General features: G+C 46.0%; 1 protein-coding gene across 1 annotated transcript in view; it reads right to left on the bottom strand.

The window, feature by feature from the left end:
- The window catches only part of LOC138581419 (cytochrome P450 2D17-like), a 670196-nt gene that overhangs the window by 195300 nt on the left and 452998 nt on the right, over positions 1-21898 (bottom strand). The window contains exon 6 of the mRNA XM_069652733.1: positions 920-1061. Coding sequence (XP_069508834.1) covers positions 920-1061 — 142 coding nt within the window. The remainder of the gene's footprint in view (positions 1-919; positions 1062-21898) is intronic.

The following is a 21898-nucleotide window of genomic DNA, read 5'->3' as shown; positions in this document are numbered from 1 at the left end:
TATAGTCACCCAATTTAATCTTTTAATTGCTGCTGACTCCGCCCAAATCTTTGGTCCTTCTCTCCTCAATCTCGGAAGCAATGGCAAATGTGTCCATGTCACAAAAGGTAAGTAGCAATCACAAAAAAATCCCTATATTATTATAAATCCAACCTAAAACAACCTAGCGGCTCACAATGCTGCAATGAAGTTTACTGGTGAAATTCTGCATACCACTAGGAATTGACAGTCCAACAGAGATTATATCCAGCTGCAAAGCAGCACACTTCCAGCACACTTTAGATGCAAGCGGCCTGGTTCTTTTAAGTGTTTCTGGGTAAGTGGGCGTGGTCTATGTTCTTGCAATGTTATTTTCCAGATAACAGCAGTTTACTAGGAATTGACAGTTCAATAGAGATTCTATCCAGCAGAAAAGCAGCCCACTTTCAGCCCACTTCAAAGCCCTATCCTACTTCACTATCCTCTCACTCACTCAACTAAATCCTGTGTGTATTTACTACCTGCCCTCAAGTGAAGCCTATTTTAAGATTCTACCTCTTCCTGGACTAGATTCTACTAATTTTCTACCCAACCCCCAACTAAAGCCTAGTCTCCCAACTGCTCTGTAACCTCTTACGTCTCTGCCCACACAACACTGATTCTGAAATAAGACCATGCATCCCTAATAATACTTATTATGCCCAACCAAGAAAAGCACTATCTGTATCACCCACAAACATTGCAAAAGACTGTTTTGAGAAAAAAGACCAAAAGTCGGATGGTTCATTTTCAATTCAGTTTTTAGCTGAACATGTTTTCTGGAAGTAGGAAGCTGGCATTTATCAGCTACTGTGGGGATATGCCAGTGTGAATTCAAACAATTACAATTTGTCAATCTCTTTCTAATCCCACACCTACAGCATACCACATTAACACTTACTCTGAACATCTGGATAAAGGAGCATGTAGAGCAGGCCCCAGCGTAGTGTTGTAGAGGTAGTCTCTGTGCCTGCCTCAAACAGGTCAATGGTGGTAAAGAGAAGGTTTCCTTGATTGAAGTTGCTGCTGGGGTTGTCTTTAGTCTGTAAGGGTGCAGAAATGGATACACGTTAAGTGCTATTTAACATGGCAGTGCTACTAAGTGAAAAAGCATCAATGTTAATCAATGCCTGTCTAGCGGAGTCACTGTCATTGAGGATATAGATTTGGAGTACTGAATAAGGGTGGATGCTGATCAGTGGAAATTGGTGAACTCTCTTTCATGCTGAATATTTACCTAGCATTTCCTGAAAGGAATAAGAGAAATCAATGGTTAACTGTTACAAAGGAGCCACAGCGGTCTTAAGAGGGTGATCTTTGAACTGAGTGCTATTTCCATTAATCAATCAAAGAAGAGGTTTGTTACATGGGAATCCATTTGTACAACAGCTGGCCGCCTGGAGCTATCAAATATAGAGATAGATGGGCAATGGGGCTAAACTGGTAATGCATTTCGATATACAAAAGCAGCTGAGGAGCAGAAGGGAAAAGAAAATATGTATTCCCACTTTACAAACGGATGAGCAAGAAGGACGATGAAAACGAAATGGGACCCATTACAATTACAGTGGTGCAGTAAAAAGTGGCAGTAAAGTGGCTTTAATTCCATTATCGTTACATTATTGCCATATTACCACACTGTGGTACTACGAGTTTTGGCAGTAAGGTGATGATTTACCACCAACAAAAAGCTGGAGGTAAATCCCAACTTTACTGTAAAAAAATCAGCAGATTCACCACCCGGAATTACTGATCCACCAAAAAGCCCCATGGAGTCCTACAGACTCTAAAAATGGGGACCAGCATGTAGGGACCTCGCGAGACGCAATACGGCGTAGTCTCGAAAGATTTCCTGCGCGAACCGGCGAGAACCAGCAAATCGCACCAGGAAACCCTAGGAAGGTTCCCATGCTCCGGAGCAGGTCGTGCTCTTGGCGCTCCTCCTAATCAGGTACTAAAGATTGCCACAAGACTGTACAGCAGCACAGAACACCCCCTGTCCTGCATTACTTACCTCTTTTGTTCATGGGCATATAAAGAACCTTTTTCAGTGTTAGCTTCTGATTGTTACTTCAGCAAAGAAAGTTGTTTAATCCGGCTGGCTGATCCCCTTCATTATACTACATATTTGACGACGAGGATTGGATTGGAACCCACATATCATCGTGCAAGGAGCAACACCGCCCCCGCTATTTCTGAAAACTCCAGGTAGGCCTGCAGTTCCATGGCCACAATGGCATCCCATGTTCATGACTTACCTGGAAGCACTAGGAGGTGCGCTGTAAACAGCAGCAAGGCGCAGCTATGTTATTAAACGCGCTGGGGTGTAAGGTCAAAGAGTGTTTGCAGGCCTTACACCCGAAGCAGGGGTGGATGAAAACAACAATGTATACAAGGAGGCCGTCAGAAGAATTATTAAGCGCTTTGCCAGCAAAGAAAATACAGTGTTGCACAGGATACATTTCTACAATCACAAACAAGAAGCGTCAGAACCCGTAGACGACTGTGTTACCAAGCTGCGCCAACTGGCCACACAGTGCAACTTTGGCAATAACGCAGAAGAATTGATCTGCAACATGTTGACAGTCCACACCAACAGCAGAAAAGAGCAGGACAAATTTATTTTGGAGAGCGAACTCCAACTTGCAAAAGCCATAGATTTCGCAAGGGCAGTGGAAGAAACTGCAGGGCGATAAAAAGAGTATGCAGGAAGCTCTGGCCCAGCAGAGGTCCAAGTGATCACCTTTAGGAATAAGAAGGAGAAACAAGTGACTGACGCGAGAGAAGGGAAGTGGGGAATGAAGGAACCGCTGAAGTGTCACAGATGCACCAGCACCAAACTCTTAAGCCAATGACAGAGAATGTTCAGCAAGAGACAAGCAATGCTCTGTGTGCAAGAAAATTCAACACTTTTCACTGGTATGCAGGTGGCGAAATAGAAAAGTTACGAACATAAATGCGGAACATAATGCCAAGGGGGAATCGTCATCCTAAGAAGAGAGGCCCACAATGTTAATGGTAAACAGCCCACAAGCCAGGAGGGAAAAGCTCTGCTGCGTAATCAGAGGGAATGGCATGGAGTCTAGAGTCATGGCTGATTCAGTCTCTGATCAGACCATAATGCCACTATGTACATACAAAGAAATGATGGGCACCGAAACGGTTGAAGTTCTCAGCACACGCCACAAACCTACAGTATTTGGCGGTGCTTTAGTAGACCTACAAGGGTATATCAAAGGAACGGTGGAGTTAAAGGGGAGAGAGACCACCACAAGAGTATGCTTCACACAAGAAGGACGAGCAGTCCTAGGATGGGACGATCAAGCCAAGCCCAAGATCAAATTAGATCCCAGCACGGAAGATCAGGTGTTAACAGTCACTACAGGAGGAGTGCCAGTAGTTAAAGAAGACATTCCCAAACGGATTTCGGAAGGGCTAGGGAAAATCAAGAACTTTGTACACAAAATAATGCTCAAGGCAAATGCAGTCCCCGTCAAGCATATAAAGTAGCCCGGTGCTAGTGACAGCCAGGGACATACTCAGAACCAAGCTCAATAAAATGGTGAAGGAAGGCACCATTGAGGAGGTAGAAGCCTTGGAGTGGCTGAACCCCATCATCCTTATCAAGAAGCAAAACTCACAAGACTTAAGGGTCTGCATAGACCTCCGCAGCCTCAGTGGTCGAAGTGGGCACAAGCGGTCGGGAGCGGTGCTCCTCTACTTCTTTTAACTATGTTTTACCGTTCCTATACTTTTATTTTTAAAAGAAACCATTCCGGAACAGTTTCGTTTTAAAATAAAAGTGTAGGAAGAAGTTGAAACTTGCACTTTCAGTGAACTGTACAGGACGTTTCCTTAAAGAGCAGGCACATGTGTTTTGGGTTTTTAATTGTGTATGGGAAGGGGCGCGGCAATGGGGTCTGGCGATGGGGTCTGTGTGGAGCGGTGCAGGCCAGTAGGGAACATAGTTCCACTACTTCTTTTCGTACACTTCGACCACTGCACATCCTTAACTTGGAAGTCATTTCAGATAGCTACTCCCTCCCCAGCTTAAATGAACTTCTCCTCATGATGAAGGAAGCCAGAGTGTTCTCCAAGCTCCATATAAGGGATGCATATCAGATGCATCTTCACAAAGAATCAAAGCCACTCACAGTGTTTATCACCCCGTTTGGCACAAATCAGTTCACTAAGATGCTCTTTGGTTTGTCGTCCACAGCTTCGGCATTTCAGCGCATGATGGACTTACTACTGCGTGACATAGGAAACGTGTCCTTACAGGACGATATACTGGTCTATGCCACGGATGAACACACACATGATGTCAATCTCAAAAGAGTCCTCACCAAACTACAGGATGCTGGAGTCAAGTTGAGATACGAAACGTGCATCCTAAGGGCACAAGAGGTTTAATATTTGGGGTACAAGATTTCTTCCTGGGGTATAAGCTCCAAACAAAACCTGGTGTAAGCCATTGTCAAGGCTCTGGAGCCAGCCAACAAGGAAGAAGTGAGGTCGTTTCTGGGACTTGCAGAATATTACGCCAAGTTCATCACCAATTTTTCAGAAATCAAGCCGCCGCTGAGAGACCTATTAAAAAAAGGTGCAGAGTTCACATGGTTGGATGCCCAGAGGGAGGCTGTAAAATGTATAAAAGGGTGGATAGTGGAAGCACCATGCCTTCAGCCATTCAATCCAGCGTGGGCTACAGTCATATGCTCAGTCCAGACGGGACAGTTGTCAACACCCTGTTTGGCACTCATCGCGGCCAAACTTCAGGAATACACATTTGAAATAACCCACATAGCCAGGTGGAGAAATGCCCAGGCGGACTGCATGTCGAGGTTACTTGGAAACAAAGAGAAAGCTACCACTTTTCTGCAAGATGAATGCATTGTAGCGTCTATCCAAGACCTCAGGGGTCCAGAATTCCTAGAGTTGAGTAAAGGACCCTGGAAGGAGGAGGACAGTAAAAAGACCCCACCATGGTGAGACTTAGAGAGTGGTTTAGGAACAGATGGCCAGAAGAAAGGGCCATACCTGAAGGCATGAGGTCGTATTGGAAACAGACAGAAGAAATTTCAGAGGTGGAAGGATTGCTCATTAAGGGAGATCTAGTAATACCGCCAGTGGGAATGAGAAGATTCATCCTGTGCAGGGCCCACTCAGGGCATTAAGGAAACACCATGACATGGCGAAGGGTGAGAGAGGCGTACTGGTGGCCTGCCATGGACCAGGAAATACGCTCCTTGATTGAGAGATGCCACAAGTGTCTCAACAGTGACAAATGCTTGAAGACCAGACAAGCCCCGATGATTCCCACAGAGATCCCAAAAGCGGTGTGGCACGAAGTTGCGTTGGATTTCATAGAACCATTGGAGGCAACGGCTCCCGAGAATTGGTATGGCATAGAGATTGTTAGGAAAGTTTCCCAATTATGTGTAATTTTCCCTCCAGTTGTGTACCCCTCAACTTTATGCTGCTGTTTAAACACCATAGTCTGACTTCTGCCAGTGAAGCACAGCCTTCAGCTGCACTCCATTGGGCTTTCACTGACTTTATAATGGGGAAACTGACATGCCCTTAAAGACAGTAAGTACTGGGAGACTTTGTTTCCCTTAGTCTTTTTCCAATATTACACCTTTTATGCAACATGTTACAAGTGTACAATGTACCTTACATTACAGTGCGCTTGAGTCTTCCTTAGGTTTCCAAAGGCCCTGGACTCCCTCAAAGGATTTTCTAGGAGAAGTGCAGATGTGCCTTGGACAGGGCTGGTGGCAGCTTATCTTTTCGCTTATTTTAACCCTTTTTTGCCATGCAAACCGTGTTAACTGCGGTTGGCACAGGAAAGTGGCCTGGCTCCAAAATGGCCATGCCACAAGGTTCTTTGTCCAGTCCTTTGGCCATCTTGCCCCTTTACCTTCCCCAGGTCGAGCCAACCCGGGTCAGTCCTTATTTGGGTATGCATTCTCCCGCGAAATGCCAAGCTTTCGCAGGCTTCTGCATGCCTTGTGTGTATGCCTCCAGGATGTGGGCTGGACTGTCTAGTTCCAATACACATCCTTGGTGCCAGAGAGTCTGGTGTGCTGGGAATGACTGGGACCACTGTGGTCCGTGATTTGGTCCACGTCTGGTGTGCTTGTATGTGAAAAGATCTACCATTGGGTCCTCCTCGTTTTGGTGCGAAGGAGATTCTGGATATGAGAAGGCTCCAAACACCCTTACCCGGTCGATCTCTTGAGTTCTCACTGAATGTAGGATAGGATCCAAGTATCCTGAAACTAAGAAGCTGAGTCGAGGAACCGCTGGTGACCCGCTGGAAGGTTTGGCACCTTGTGCCTGCTGTTGTCCCACTGGACTCCTCTGCTTCTGATTGAACCAGAAGGTCTGCAAAGGCGCTTCAACCCATTTGAATAGTGGGATCAACTATTCACAGCAACTTCATCTAAACCTGCAAGTAAGCCTCTTCGGAAGTGTTCCTGGGCCAACCAGTGAACTGACCAACTTGCACAGGTCCTTTGCTCTGAAACTGCTGCTGTTTTGAGTTGAAACTTGAAATTTGGTAGATCGCAAGCTCTGTGTTCACGACACTCTCACACCAAAATTTCGTACACTTGGCATTCCCAAGGTCTGGAATAAAGAGAGAGCGCCTGAACCGGGATACACGTGGTTACTGTGTCGCCCAGCCGTGGTGACGAACTTCACAGGTGCCTTGCTGCTGTGCCCCTCTGTGCCCTGAAGCCTGCTACAGTGCAACTGGCCTGATCCCTTTATCAGGAGCAGAGAAATCGCTATTGTCCCGCCAGGGAATCATTGCTGTAACTTCTCAGCTGAAAGCTGCAGAGCCTCACAACTGCTGCATTTGAACCTGCAACCGAAGTGGACTCGACTGCCGAAGTTTGGTCCAGAGAGCGATGGGGCTCGGTGAGTACTTGCAACCTTTACTTGTGGCCCCTAGCGCATCCATCCACTTTTACGCACAAGTGTACCCTGAGGGCCACTCACCTTTCCACAGGTAGCCTGTGCTACGGTCCCTATCCAACTCCTGGAACATGTTCTGCCCTTTTGGGGAGACCCTCCACAAATAGTGGGAACTTGTTCTTTGTTGCCTCACCCACCTTTCTGAGCAGCGATAGCCCCTGCAAGAGACTCCATTTTCGTCCTTCTGCACTATTGCATGAACCCGCATTTGTAAGTACATTTGAGCACTAGGCTCCACTCTTCGTAGGGACTGGACTGCCTCTCAGTTAGGAATTGATTGATGAAGAACTGCTTAAGTCTATTTACACTGCTTGCTCCCTTTCCTTTTAGGTTGTGGACCCATTCTATGTTTTAACCGTTTAGGCCACTTGGTATTGTATATTTGTGTTATAGTAGTGTTGTATTGGTTTGAAGTATTACTGCTGATAATTGCTTTGTGTTTGAGTTCAACAGCCTTGAATAAATATATATACACACACCTGACTGTGAGTGATTTGTAGTGTCCTTTACTTTGCGTGCTCATGGGGGTCTTTCAGTCACCCTCACCCATCCTGAGACCTAGTCTTGACCGCCACCAATGCTACCTTGATTGGTCTGGCTTGTCCAGAAGGTTGCCCTGTTCCAAGAAACTAGGCTGGCCTTCTGAACCTCTGCGCACCAGGTCAGAGTACAGAAATCCATCTTAACAGTGATGGTAGACTACCTGTCAAAATGGGTTGAAGCTGAATTTGTCCCCAACATTACTACAGCTACTGTCATAGAAGTCCCCACATCCATTTTTCAGAGGGAAGGTCTCCCCAAAGATTTAGTCACGGACAATGGAGTACAGCTCGTGTCACGGGAACTGGAGTAATTCCTGCACACACACAACATAAAACAGAGGCAGGTTGCGATCTACTATCCCCAAGCAAATGGACTAGTGGAGAGGGCAAATAGGTTAATCAAAGAAGCCATCCGGTAAGTAACCGCTTCCGCTATGGATCCCCTCAAAACAGTCAAAGAGGTTGTTGCGACCCACAGATTAACCCTCAACGGCATCACCCAACTGTCACCATTTCGAATGCAAAGGGGAGGAGAGCAGCATCCACACTGGTAACACCATGGTTGACCAGAGTAAAAGAAGATAATGAAGTAGACTTGGCAGAAGTAGTGTGGAGGTTGGAAAACCGCAAAGCACGCATGAAGCGATGGAGTGATCAGAGACGAACGACCCAAGGTCGCGAAGTCAAGGAAGGCGACTGGATCAAAATACAACTACAGAGCAAAGACCAAACAACAGGTTCAAAGTTCAGTCAACCAATAAATGTCATCCACAGAGGGACAAATTACACTCACACAGAGGATGGCCACACGTGGAACATTGAGTGTGTGGCAATGTTTGGGAAGCATCACACAGCGGAAAGAAGCCAAGAGGAATTCACCCCTTGTAAAACCCCCGACAAAGATGCCATGAAAGAGCGAGAATTAGAAACCTCCAAGACGCAGGTGGTAGGAAGGGAGATCGTCTGAGAAGAGAGCACAGAAGACCAGTGAAGTATGATGACTTTGTAATGGAATAAACCTTGCTTTTTTATCAAAGGGAGGTGTGTAGGGACCTCCCGAGACGAGATATGTCGTAGTCTCGCAAGACTTCCCGTGTGGCCCGGCAAGAGCCGGCAAAGCACACCAGGAAGCACTAAGAAGGCTCCAATTCTCCGGAGCAGGTCGCGCTCCTCCTAATCAGGGACTAAAGACTGCCACAAGACTGTAAAGCAGCACAGGACACCCCCTGTCCTCCATTACTTACCTCTTTTGTTCATGGACATATAAAGAACCTTTTTCAGTGTTAAGTGCTGATTGTTACTTCAGCAAATAAAGTTTTTTAATACAGCTGGCTGATCCCCTTCATTATATTACACAGCACCACTGTGTTACCATTCGTAATCCTGTAGTAAATCCTGTGAAGCCTGAATGAACTGGGCAGACTGCAATGTGACTGCAACCAGCAGCAATAAAGAGGAGTGCGCTCATGCGTAGCGAGAGTGTAATGTGGTTATTCCTGGCAGTCCGTGAAGGCAGCTGGGCTGCGGAGATCCGCCAGCTTGCAACTCTTGTTGCAGAAATCAGCAATTTAGAAGTTCTTCTGCTTTTGCCTCCCCCTGTGTTACTTGAACTTCTTATGAACAAAGCACCCTACTAAGGTATCTACAATTGGGTAAGCTACTGACTGGTCCTAAGTGAATTGACCTTTTTAAAAGGGTTGAATAGAAAAATGACCGATTTAGAAAAACTCCTCCGTGACAGCACGGAGCGGTCTTTCTAAATCGAACTGTCATACTTGTCAAACTCCTGCCGCACACAAGTGCGCTCAGGGGCTGACAGGCCTACAAGGACCCGGAAGAGCCGCTGCAGGATTGGAAGGTAGGTGTATGTGTGTGTGTGTGTGTGTGTGGGTGGGCGAGTGTGCGTGTATGTAGTGAGTGTGTGTTATGATGGGAAGGGGCGGTGGGTGGGTTAAAAAGGGAGTTCGGCAGGTTAAACCTCTCCCCCCAATTAAGTAAATGACCTGCGAGAGAGGTTGGGGTTCACCTTGTTAGGGGCGTGCAGGTTGGGACGCAGAAAGTGATAATGTTGCATTTAAAAACTGAAACAAAAACAGCTGAAATAAATCGGTCTTTTTTGGGTTTTTTTAACATGGGGTAATATCACATAGAACCATAATTCTACTTTGCTTGAGGAAAACTCATAATATTTGGTGGATCCACACACATCACCCCTAAATAAGTCCAAGCATGAGGGAGTTAATAATACTGGTAAGTAAGCCTCAAAGTGAAAGTAAACTACCATCACAGATTTTTGTTTTGCAGAAAAAAAGGAGAAAGTGGGCGGAAAGTTGCAAATGGTAGTCAGGGTAAACTGCCAGGAGTGCTCGATAATGTTTTATCAAGGTCGTCAGGTAATCTGCAGTCTTCAAATGTTACAAGCTTAGATGAGTCACAATGGAAACACTCTACTGACAACTCGTTGCTTAAATTGTGTTGGAGAGCTTAGAGATGTAATTTACTCAGCTCAGTAACTCAATTAACTGTTATTTGACTGAAAGAGACTTTTATAAGCAACCAATTCTACATTACTTTTTTAACACTTTTACAAAGCGTAGCCAGTCCGGCTCCCGCAGTAGAAGTAGCAATCCGTTTGGTTGGTATTTAAGACATTAGTGTCACTACACAAGGAAATTGCAGAGGACATTCAATGCCTTGCGTTCATCCCTTTTTGTCCAATTTAAACTTTTACTGTAAAGCTCTGTATAATCATCTTTTAAAAGAAAGTTAAGGGCAATTGACATAAAAAAGAATTGTTTTTATGATGAAATTGAAAAAAGGCGAGCATGTCACAGGTGACTTGGAATTAAGTTTGGCCCATGCCAACGAGTTAAAGGACAAGACTGATGACGTAGATTCTACATTAATGAACCCTGAAATTAATGCTGTGGAGGAAGAGATGGTGTACAGGAGTGTAGTGGTGATCAGAGGTTAAGTCCTTAAAAAAATAAAAAGGACACAAGAATGGAAAACGATAAATAAAAGGAATAAAAATAAGTTTTCATGAGCTCAGAACCAATAAAGAAGTACAACTCTAATCATAACTAGTCATAGTATGTATTTCACATTACACAAAGAAGTCGAGAGCAATTTCAGTTTGAAGATGAAAGGTTTAAATGCAAAATGAAAGTAGCATAAAACATCTACCCGTCCTAAAGGTATAAGGGACTTTATGATATAAAAATATACTGATAGCATAGTTTCATCTTTTCAACAGGTGATAAAGAGCAAAGAAGAGGGACTAGTAGGAAATGTTGATGTTTTGAGATTAAGTGATCCAACAATCCTAACCAAAAAAACGGTAGTTCACCTCAAGCGTCACCAAATGATATATGATCCTACTACACCAGGGGTCTCTTCCACACACAAGTAAATGTTGCACTCAATCGAGGGGGGGGGATGCTGTTGCGCGCAACGAACATGGCTGCCTGAGGGGAGAGCTCCGGCTCGTAAATAAATCCTGATCCTAATAAATCCTCGCAGCGCCGCTCCAAACGCTAAGAAGAAGAAGATTCTTGAGGCGGAAGGTCTCCTGAACAAGCCCCTGAAGTATTGAGCGCAAACGTGCAGGGAAAGTCATACTATTCTGCTCGAAGCATTTTGGCGGACAGAGGGAGCTGACGCAGCTGCCCGCCAGCTCCACAGCAAATCTACTGAGTGCCGGAGGTGCACTGGGAGGAGCGGGCCGCAGTGGGGGATGGGCGTGGCGGTGACTCTCACAGCGTGTCGCCCGAAAAGCGAAGAGAAGTACAGCCGTCCCCAGCCTGGGACGGTGAGAAGCCGCTGGTGAGAGTGCAGTTAAACCGAAGCTGATTAACTACAAGGAGAGGAAGGCGGAAGGCCAGCAGAGCAGCCGGAGGAGTGTCATATGGCCCTCGCGGCCGTGCTACGCGCGGCGCCGTGGTCGCCGCCGGTGAGATAGCCCCTTCTTCCCCGAGTTGGTGACTGGGGGGGCATGGAGGAGCAGCGTAGAGACACGCGGGGGTTCGTGTTGCACCCCTGGCACCAAGTAAGTGAAGCAGAGAGGGAAGGGCTCCCCCTGCGACGACAAACACCAGTGCTCCGGCATAGCCCACCGGGTGGAACCACGGGGAGGCTCAGTAACACACCCCATAAACTGTTGCCGGTACAAGAATTTAATCATTACAGTGCCCTGGGTACACGGCGTACGAAATGTGGGGGGATTACCGAAGGAGCCCCCGAGGGGTTGCAGTGGCTGTCACGACTGGGAGGACGTGAGGGGCTGCGTCTCCCCCCCGGTGCTCACCGATCAAGATAATGATACACCTTGATGTAGTGTGGCTACCGAAGCACTACAAACATCCTGGAATACAAGGGCTGAGCTTGGCGGCTACCACCGAGTGGAACCACATCAATCCCGAAGTGGTGCAAGGGGCGCCCCAATGAGAACCACGGGGGGGCATTATTTTTGATCGGACTTTCGGGATACACCCGGCAAAGAGCCTGACTCCACAGAAAGCACGAATAAGTACGAGGACACCCTGAGGTGGGAGGGTGCGAAGAGGACCAAACGCTTCCACGTTATACGCCTTTTTTCTCTTCTCTGAACAATTACACAGCTGTCTATAATACGTGAGAGAACACAGTCCACTCTAAGGCCGTATACCGCAGCACGTGGGACGTACTGAGAGGAAAGGCATGGGAGGGAGAAAGACTGGTCCGATGGACTCATTCGCCAGCTCTCAGCCACACAGGGCGGCCGATGGGGCATCAGAGGAGCCCAACAAACAAGGGGAAGATCCTTTAGACCGCCTAGCAAGACTAGTCCGAAATGGATTCATGGCAGTCAATGTCAAACTTTATGACATAGTCGCAACGATTGGATCCCTGAAGGCACGAGTGGTGAAGGAGAACACACGTATCACAGAAGCGGAAAGCAGAATAAGCACAAATGAAGACACAATTTCACAGCATGGCCGCGACATAGCCCATCTCCAGACAGAGGATTTAGAATCAAGATCTCAAAGGAATAACATCCGGATTGTTGGAATTGCAGAAACCTTTGGCAAGAGAGACATGGAGAGACAAGTGGAAAACTTGTTGCGAGATATCCTGGGAGCAGAATCTTTCTCCAAACATTTCCTTGTGGAGAGGGCCCACCGCACTCTGGCACCTCTACCGAAACCTGGGGCACCTCCCCGCACCATAATAGCACATCTCCTTAACTACAGGGACAGGGATGCGATACTTAGACTGTCCAGAGAGAAAGGCACTTTACATTTCGAGCACAACAGAATCCACATATATCCAGATTTCTCTGCTGGTATACAGGCACAGAGGCGATCCTAAGAACTGGTAAAAAACAACTGCGGATACGTAGCGTACCATATGCCCTCATCTTCCCAGTGAAAATGAGAATCCAACATGGTGGAAAGCTCACTTTTGAGAAAACCCCACAGAAACCATGACATACGTGGAGGCCTCTATCCCGCTACCTCCCAGAGCCCGGGTAATCGACCAGAACGCCAGACCACAACCCAGAGATGAGATGGTAGACCCAGCCGACTGACCAGAGTAAACCATCCACTTCCGTCACAAGGGGAAAAAAAAGAAAATGGATAACCAACGGCCTACCGCCCAAAGAAAGGAAAACTCTGTAATATGGACAGACTGAATGAAGACTTGAGATTGACCGAGCCGTGAGCCTCCGTCGAGGCAGCCAGGTGACTGCAACGGGCGACCTTCAGGAAAGCTCCAACAGTTTAAGGGAATGAAAATTACAGGGCAGCATCGTCAAGTTGGTGGAGATGATGTGGGTGGGGGGCCAAAGTATCACAGGATGGGCGGGGGAGGGTTTGGGACTCAGTTGTAGGAGTCCTACAAGGTGAAAACCGTGGTGACATTGCAACACATGAAACTCTCCTGAGTAACAGCAAAACAAGAGACGCAACAAGGGTATACAGATATGGCTAATCCCATTGTGACGGCCCGAAGGCTGAGATTAAAACTTCTTACATGGAACATCCGTGGGCTGAAGAACCGAGCCAAGTTGAACAAGGTGGGAGCCTATGATACTCGCCGCCATCCCCAGATAATCATGTTGCAAGAAACTCATGCACTCCAGAAAGTCAACACTGGGCTCTTGAAGGGGTGGGTCAACAAAGATACTATACCGAATACTCTTCACAAGCAAGAGGAGTACTTATCCTGATTCACCCCTCCGTTGGGTTTCAATTTGGGAAAAGTAAGATAGACCCTCTGGCTCGCTATGTAATAATATGGGGCAGCATTGCTGGAGAAGAACTGATATTAATAAATACATATGGTCCAAACGTGGACGACCCTGACTTTTACACAAATGAAATGCAAGAGTTGGGCCTCAATGGAAGCGAGCAAATATTGTGGGGGGGATTTCAATACCATCTTGGACACTACCCTATATCGCTCCACCTCCAAACACAGGAATCCCACAAAAACAGCTGGTATTCTGCAACATATCATGTCACAACTAACATTAGTAGATGCCTGGAGAACACTACATCCCCATAAAAGACAGTATTCATTTTACTCCTCGGTGCATGATACTGAATCCCGCATAGATTACTGGCTGGTGTCCGCATCTCTTATGAACCAAACCGATAATAGTGAAATACTTCCCCGTACCCTGTCGGATCACTCCCCTATCCTATTAGGCATGACACTAGGGAACCTAAAACCCCCGGACAGAAGGTGGAGAATGCCATCCGATATCCTTAAGGATCCTACAGTGGCAGAGGCACTACATACAGAGGTAGAATTCTTCCTTGAAACTAATAAAAACTCAGTCAATAGCTCTGCAACTCTCTGGGAGACATTTAAGGTATCGGTGAGGGGGATCCTGATCTCCAAATCCACAGGGTTGTTGAAGGCGGTCAGGGTGGAACTGGCGGAAATGGAGAAACGGTTGGGTGACTTGGAGAGGCAATATACAGCCGCACATGAAGACAATATCCTAGCGGATATCAATAGTAATCTACAAGAATTCAATAAACTGGCTACCAGGGAAATGCTGTATATGGCAACTCCAGTCAGAGCACGCCGGTATGGCAAGGGAAACAGGGCGGCTCGCACCCTGGCCAACCTGCTGAAGGCCGAGAGCCACCATACAATGATCTCCAGCATAGTAGCGGGGGACGGCACGCTAACCACAAGTGAGGAGGGCATAAACAGAGAATTCTCCCGTTTCTACACAGACCTGTATGCCAATCATGACCTGAAAACTCCCAATGACATTAGAGAATCCTTAGACAACATCACGCTCCCGACGTTGCCAATAGAACATAGACTGTTGCTAGACCAGCCCCTAACGGTCGATGAAATAAAGGAAGCGATAAAATCGCTAGCCAACAGGAAAGCACCCGGCTCAGATGGAATGGGGGCTGAGTTATATAAGGAGCTCCTTGAAGAGCTGGCCCCGATACTACTGTCCGTGTGGGAGGAAGCCATGGAGTTGGGGGCACTTCCAACGTCCATGCGAGAACCCATAATAACGGTGCTCCTCAAGCCCAGGCGCCCGCCGAATGAGATGTCCTCGTACCGGCCCCTATCCCTTATAAACTGTGACGCCAAGGTATTTGCAAAGATTCTGGCCACAAGGCTCTTGCCCAACATGCCCGTGTTGGTGCATCCAGACTAATGCGGATTTATCCCTACTAGATTGACAGCACTGAATCTGCGCAGGTTGTTTGGTATCATGGCCCAGATCAAGCCAGAAGCCCAGGCGGTGGCTGTATGTTTAGATGCCGAAAAGGCGTTTGATTCAGTGTCATGGACATACTTGTTTATGGTTCTCGAGAAATTCGGACTAGGCCCATACTTCCTAAAATGCGTCAAGGTACTATACACTAACACGGGAGCAAGGGTGTTGACTAATCGCACCATGTCAGAATGGTTTGAGCTGGGAAGGGGTACGAGACAAGGCTGCCCGTTCTCCCCTATACTGTTCGCCCTTACTATGGAACCAGTTGCAGCAGCAATTAGGGAACACCAGGGACAGAGGGGTATACGGATGTCGGGCCTGACCCCATCAATATCACTATATGCAAATGACGCCTTGTTATACATCCGAGAGCCAGACACACACCTAGGATCAGCAATGGAGACCGTGCATGAATTTGCAGAATACTCAAAATACAAAACCAAACGCTCCAAATCTGAAATCAAATCTTCCCCCTGACCCCTGCCACTAGACCTCCAAACAACACACACAGCCTACAATGGTTCCCTGTTAAGATAAGATACCTGGGAGTTATTGTGTCAGGAGACAGAGCATCCCTATTCTCGAACAATCATGATTCTTTGTTGAACACGATCTCTACTAAACTCCGCTTCTGGGCCAAACTTCCCATTTCACTTATTGGCCGGGTCGCCATATTGAAAATGGTCATTCTCCCCAAGCTGCTATATATATTTACTAATATCCCAATATGGCCTGGTAGGCGGTTCCTTGATACTCTTAGATCTGTGGCTGTAGAGTTTGCCTGGGGCGGGGGGGCGGCCAGAATGAAGTGGGAAAAAATGGTGGATCCCTACAACAAAGGTGGCATAGCAGCTCCATACTTTGAATTATATTATGTAGTGGCACAGGCTCAGTTTGTTAAACACTGGTATGACGAGCAGGACACCTCACCCCACATTTGTTTAGAAAAACACGCCGCACGCCCAACCGATTTAAGGTCAGTCATCTTTAAAGGAAAACACAGAGATGAGTGCCCATTCGACCCATTCAGCACAACAGTGCATGCATGGTCCAAGATTTACCGTCGGCTCGGGTTGGAGACACCATACTACTCTGAGGCCCCATTCTGGAACTTCCCCGGTATAGCACCCACATATGATCCATATGTGCAAAAGACAAGGGACCCGGAGGAAGAATTTAAAATCAAAGACATATTCCCTAACGGCAAATTTATAACATTGGAAGAGTTCAAAACAGGGATGGGAAGGGACCATTTAATGATATTACAATACCATAGAATGAGAATGGCATTTAAGGCTAGGTGGCCAATGTTCCCAGATGAGCCTCCACCACACCCGTGCCTGGCGGCTTTGTCAACCCGTCGGGAACCAGTGTCTCGGGGTTTTACACGGCTGTGCAGGCCAACAATCCAATGGTAAACATGATAAGGATCTCCTTGGAAACGGATCTGGGTGCTACCATAACTGACAGATCCTGGCAGAGATACTGTGAACTGACCAAGAGGGTGTCCATGAACACGGGCCTCCGGCTGATCCAATTTAAGGTGTTGAATAAGTTGCACTATACCCCCCAAAAAATTGCGAAATTCACAAAAAATGATCCTGGCAGGTGTCAGAAATGTGGGGCGGAGCAGGCCAACTCAATACATATGCACTGGAGCTGCCCACACATATGTGTATTCTGGGGGGAGGTGGTGAAAATTCTTGAAGAAGTTACCCAGATACCGGCAGACCTCTCACCGCCAAAATATTTGTTTGGGGATATAGGAAAACGGTCAGAGGTAATCAGAAGGCTCTTTAATATTGCATGCACGGTGGCCAAAAAAAGTGCATTCTGCAGAAGTGGAAGAGCGCACAGGCACCACAAGTGAACCATTTTCTCAAGGAACTAATGTATGTTAATGAATGTGATGAACACTATGTAATGTCACTCCTGAACTCATGTAAACCAAAGGACATCTGCGCCCCATTCAGAGTGTATCTATGTGACACGGACTCGACCACCAGTAGCCAGGCGGGGCCCAGTAGTCCGTCTATTCTGTAATACCACTCATTATGTTATATTACTGAACTGAACCTGTCCGATATGGATATGTATGAAATGTCGTGTTGTTGCAATGTGTGTACCACAACCATTAAATAAAGTTCTAAAAAAATAAATGTTGCACTCAATTGAAATAACATTTTACCAATATTTCACTCAATTCTAATTCTCAGAGTGACTACGTCAGTGACTACGTCAGAGGATATTGAATGGGTGAAATTCTCAGTATATAGGACATATTTAGGGTAATAGTGCATTTTAAGATAATCAGTACATTTATCTGTATGGCTGTAGGAGATAATATATTTAAAAAAAGCACTTTTTATGTACCCTATGGTGTAGATATGTCAGAGTTTTAAGCATCAGGTTAAAGTAGGGGATAGAAGTGAAACAGAGGATTGCCAAATAATATTGATTTCAGGATAATTTCGTCTAGAGATAAAACAGCTGGTCATAAATTCCAAATTATAAATGCTGAGAAAGACGACTAGTCCTGGTTACCTAATGTGCTTCAATCAAAAACCTTAACATGACACCAGCCACAAAACCAACCTGCTGCTGCTCTCTTCGAACACCAGTGGGTTTAGATGTTTTCTTAGACCAGATGATAAGAAAAACTATAGATGTGTTCATAATGTTCTCTTATTCCAAGAACCTTGGCTAACAGAACCGAGGGGAGGTCTTCTAATTGCATTTAGAAACAAGTAAACAAGCTAGAGAAAGTTGACGGTAACAGCAGCAGCGAGTTGGTGTTGGTTGGGAATGAAATGAAGGATGAGCACTATCTGTATCAATGTATATAATCCTCCAGATGGTGTAGTGTGTGAGCTCATAGTTAACGGTTTAATTGCAATTGTTGAACAATGGATCTTTCAAGGTACAACTCACAAGATCATCCTCTATGAAGATTTGAAAATAAAATGTACAGGTGTCTATGAACAAATGTTAGGGGAAGATGACATTGAAGATGGTGACATCACAAGTCCCAGCCTACTCCAAAAACAGGGCAGTAAAAAGGATTATTTTTGGCAAAACTTTATAAAAAACTCAGGCCTCTACATATTAAAGGGGTGAGCCAATAGGGATACCCCGGTTAAAGGTATTTGGGACAATGGGGACAAGGCACAAACTTTAGACTACACGTTCACCACTAAGGATGTTCTCATGGAAGTGGTAAAACTAAATATTAAGAGAAATTATCTTAGTGATCCTTAATATGGACACCTGCTATTGAGGTGCCACGTAAGGCGCTGAAAATGGGTGAAACTGAAGTTAAACACAAATGTATCAGGTAATTTGGTCAGAACGCATTTTGGAAAAGAAGTTGATGGGGAAAATGAGGAATGAGAAGGTAATCAATTGCATATTTTGAACTGAAGATAGTATTATAGCAGAAAAATGTCATAACTATGTGAATAAATGGTCTTGGAAATGTGCAGTGGTTAAGGGACTGCCAGTAATGAACAAGGTTCTAGAAATTATGTCACTTTGATGCCCACATTTCCCAGAGAAAATAACTTTATGAAAAGATTTGTATATACTATGTTAAAGAATTCTCCAGCATTGGATCTTTCATAGATTCAGATGCTTGAATATTCCCCGTTGTCAGATTGGGAATCCTCCGTGATTAAAATAATTATTACAATTTTTAAATATATACATTATTTCCATAGAAATATGACTGTAGATTGCCATTATGGTCTATGAGCCATTCACTTGTGCATTCCCCCCCACCTCACTTTGGTCCTTTATGGCCCCAACCAATGAGGTGGCAGGACTTAAGCTCCGCCCCAGTCAGCCATCTTCAGATTTTTCACCGCAGTCTAACAGACAGAGGGAATCCGCCAGCTCTCTGAGCTTTCCGTAATCTTTCTCCTGTTAGATATATTTGTTTTACACAAAATATATCTTTTTGAAACCTCCTGTTCAAGCTCTTTCTGCTCTTTGTTTCTGGGCTCAGAAAACACTTTGTTTCACCGAAAATTCGCGAGAGAAATCCTCTTCAAACCATGGCTGAACTTCCAATTGCCAATAAGCCTTCCCTGTTCAGGGAATGCACAGGGTGCATGAAGAAACTAGTCTAGATGAAGGATCCTCATAAGCAATGCATCTACTGCCTGAATCCTCATGATATAAATAAATGTGACATTTGCAGGGCTTTCTCCAACAAGACCCAGCAGGATAGACACAGAAGACTTCTTCTCCACTTAGAAGCCAAAGGTCTATCTTCTGACGAGGAATCTGCCAAGACAGCTCCTATACATTCTTCTAAACAAACTGAGAAACAAACTTCTAAGAGAAGGGCCTCTTCAGTGGAAAAGACTGTCTCCCCCTCTCACAAAAGTAAGAGGAAGGTGGAAATACCCCCTTTGGGCTCTGGAGATCACAAGAAAGGGCATCCTGAAGAAAAAAACACCTCCAAAAGTAAGCATGTGTTTAAAAAAAAAACGGGGGGCAATTGTCAACAGATATGCCGTCTACGAGCGGCCATAGCGTTAGAGGTTCATAGACGACCAAGCCGCCGACAAAACCCGTATCGTCCACGACGACGACACTTCAAACCTCGTCATTGACGACCAAATCTTCGCTGTCGAAATCAGCATCCACAAAACATTTGTCGATGAAGGAGTCCCATCACTCGTCCACGAATCTCTCATCCACGAAGATCCCATCGACGGATAAAAACACTCAACCATCGACTAAGTCATTGTCCACGAAGCCACCGTCCACGAAGCATACAACGGAGCCGTCGACGACAATGTCAATTCCTTCGTCCACAGAGAAACCAAAACCCAAAACAGCCATCGAAGACGCCACTGTTACACCATCCAATGAAAAAACGGTGCCACCTATATCAGTGACTCATGAACCTATAGGAGCACAACTGTCTCCCTTAGGAGAGATGACAGAACTCCCAGACATCATTCTTCAGGAGGAGTTTTCAGACACAGAATTTGTTGGCGGCCAACCTTACCTCACCCCCTAGGAACACAGTCCTCCCTGGCAACCAACTGTTGAGGAACCCCCGCCGATCCTTATGATCCAACCCTCATAGAGTCGATGCAAAGGATCACTGAAGAATTCAACAGACGTCAAGCGGAAAAGAATAAGGCATCCATACCGAAAGAGAGAACACCTCCACAGAGGAGCATCTCGCCTCGGCATAGCACACCTAGAGAGTCTCCTTCCAGGAGCAGGCCACATAAAAGGGCACATTCACCTGAGCCTCCTCGCAGAGCCAGGAGCAGGACGCTCAGTGCTTCACCGACAAGGGTTCCATCTCCAAGATCATCGCCTAGGCCAAGATCACCTGTTCGAGACCCTACAATTGTGCCTTCAACCGCATCAGTCTCAGACTGGCAAGAAGATCCTTTCAGAGATTTTTCTGATCCTGAGGAAGGGGAGATCACTCATGAGCCTGACACTCATAGCAAATGGAATGAATGGGATGATTACATAGTTGAAAAACCCACAAAGAAAGACTCTCCAGGAGATTCTTCACCACCAGACGATTTGATATCTTTTCACACCATTATAGGCAAAGCTACAGACTTATTCAAATTACAAGTCACATCAGAAGAGAAAAAGTTAGTGCTTTACGAGCACAGGACAAAAGCAGAAGGACAGTCACAACCATCCCCCTTTTTGATACCATTTGGGAATCTGGGTCAAAGATATTGGCTACACCTTTATCTGACACTGTGCCACTTTGTCTAAGGGGACATACTAAGCCAGATTCTGTCATCATAGTGGCAGCCAGAGAAAAGTTGGCCAATCCTTCATCACCCTTATCAGCACCTCCTGACAAGGAAGGTCAGAGGTTAGAGGCCATGGTCAGGAAGGTATCCTCTTCAGCCTCTCTCACCATTAGCGTGGGCAATGCACTAACCATGACAACGCATTTTGACCGCGAGCTATGGTTTTAAAAAATATATATTTTTATTAATTTTACAACCAAAACAGAACATCCCAACTTGCACTACATATTACAATATATCGCATTTTGTGCATGACAATATTTGTTGTCTGCTTTTCCCTCCCCTCCCCCCTGCCCGAGCCTACCTCTCTTCGCAATTTGCCTCTCTAGTTTGCAAAGGGGTTTCCCTCCCCACATCCTCTGCTGGGTCCTGGTCGCTTGACCCCTCTTGCGTGGGCCCAAATAATGTGGATATCAGGTGTCTCCAGCTAATCAGGGTTTCTGCTTTTTCATCCCCCCCTATGTTACTGGACTCCTGCCATACTACAGTTTCGCCTTCTGCCCATTTTTGGACGTCTTTCCACCATATTTCAATCCTGGGTCTGTGACACGCCTTTCATCCCATGGCGATCCTACGCTTCGCCAGTATATAAGCCAAATCCTTTAGGATGCTTACATGCCTAAGTTTACGTGATCTTGGGAAGACCCCAACAGGCATGCCCACGCCGCACCAACAGTCATCACAATCCCCTTTTTCTCCAATCTGTGTGCTATTTATCCCCAAAATTTCTCAATTTCCGGGCACACCCAGAACATATGCGTCATCCCGACATTTTCTTCTCCACATTCGGGGCATATTTGTCTTTCTGCATTGCT

Source organism: Ambystoma mexicanum, chromosome 3p (genome assembly GCF_040938575.1).
Source record: "Ambystoma mexicanum isolate Mex_15411 chromosome 3p, UKY_AmexF1_1, whole genome shotgun sequence".
NCBI classification, from domain to species: domain Eukaryota; kingdom Metazoa; phylum Chordata; class Amphibia; order Caudata; family Ambystomatidae; genus Ambystoma; species Ambystoma mexicanum.
This window is presented reverse-complemented; position numbering and strand designations above follow the sequence as displayed.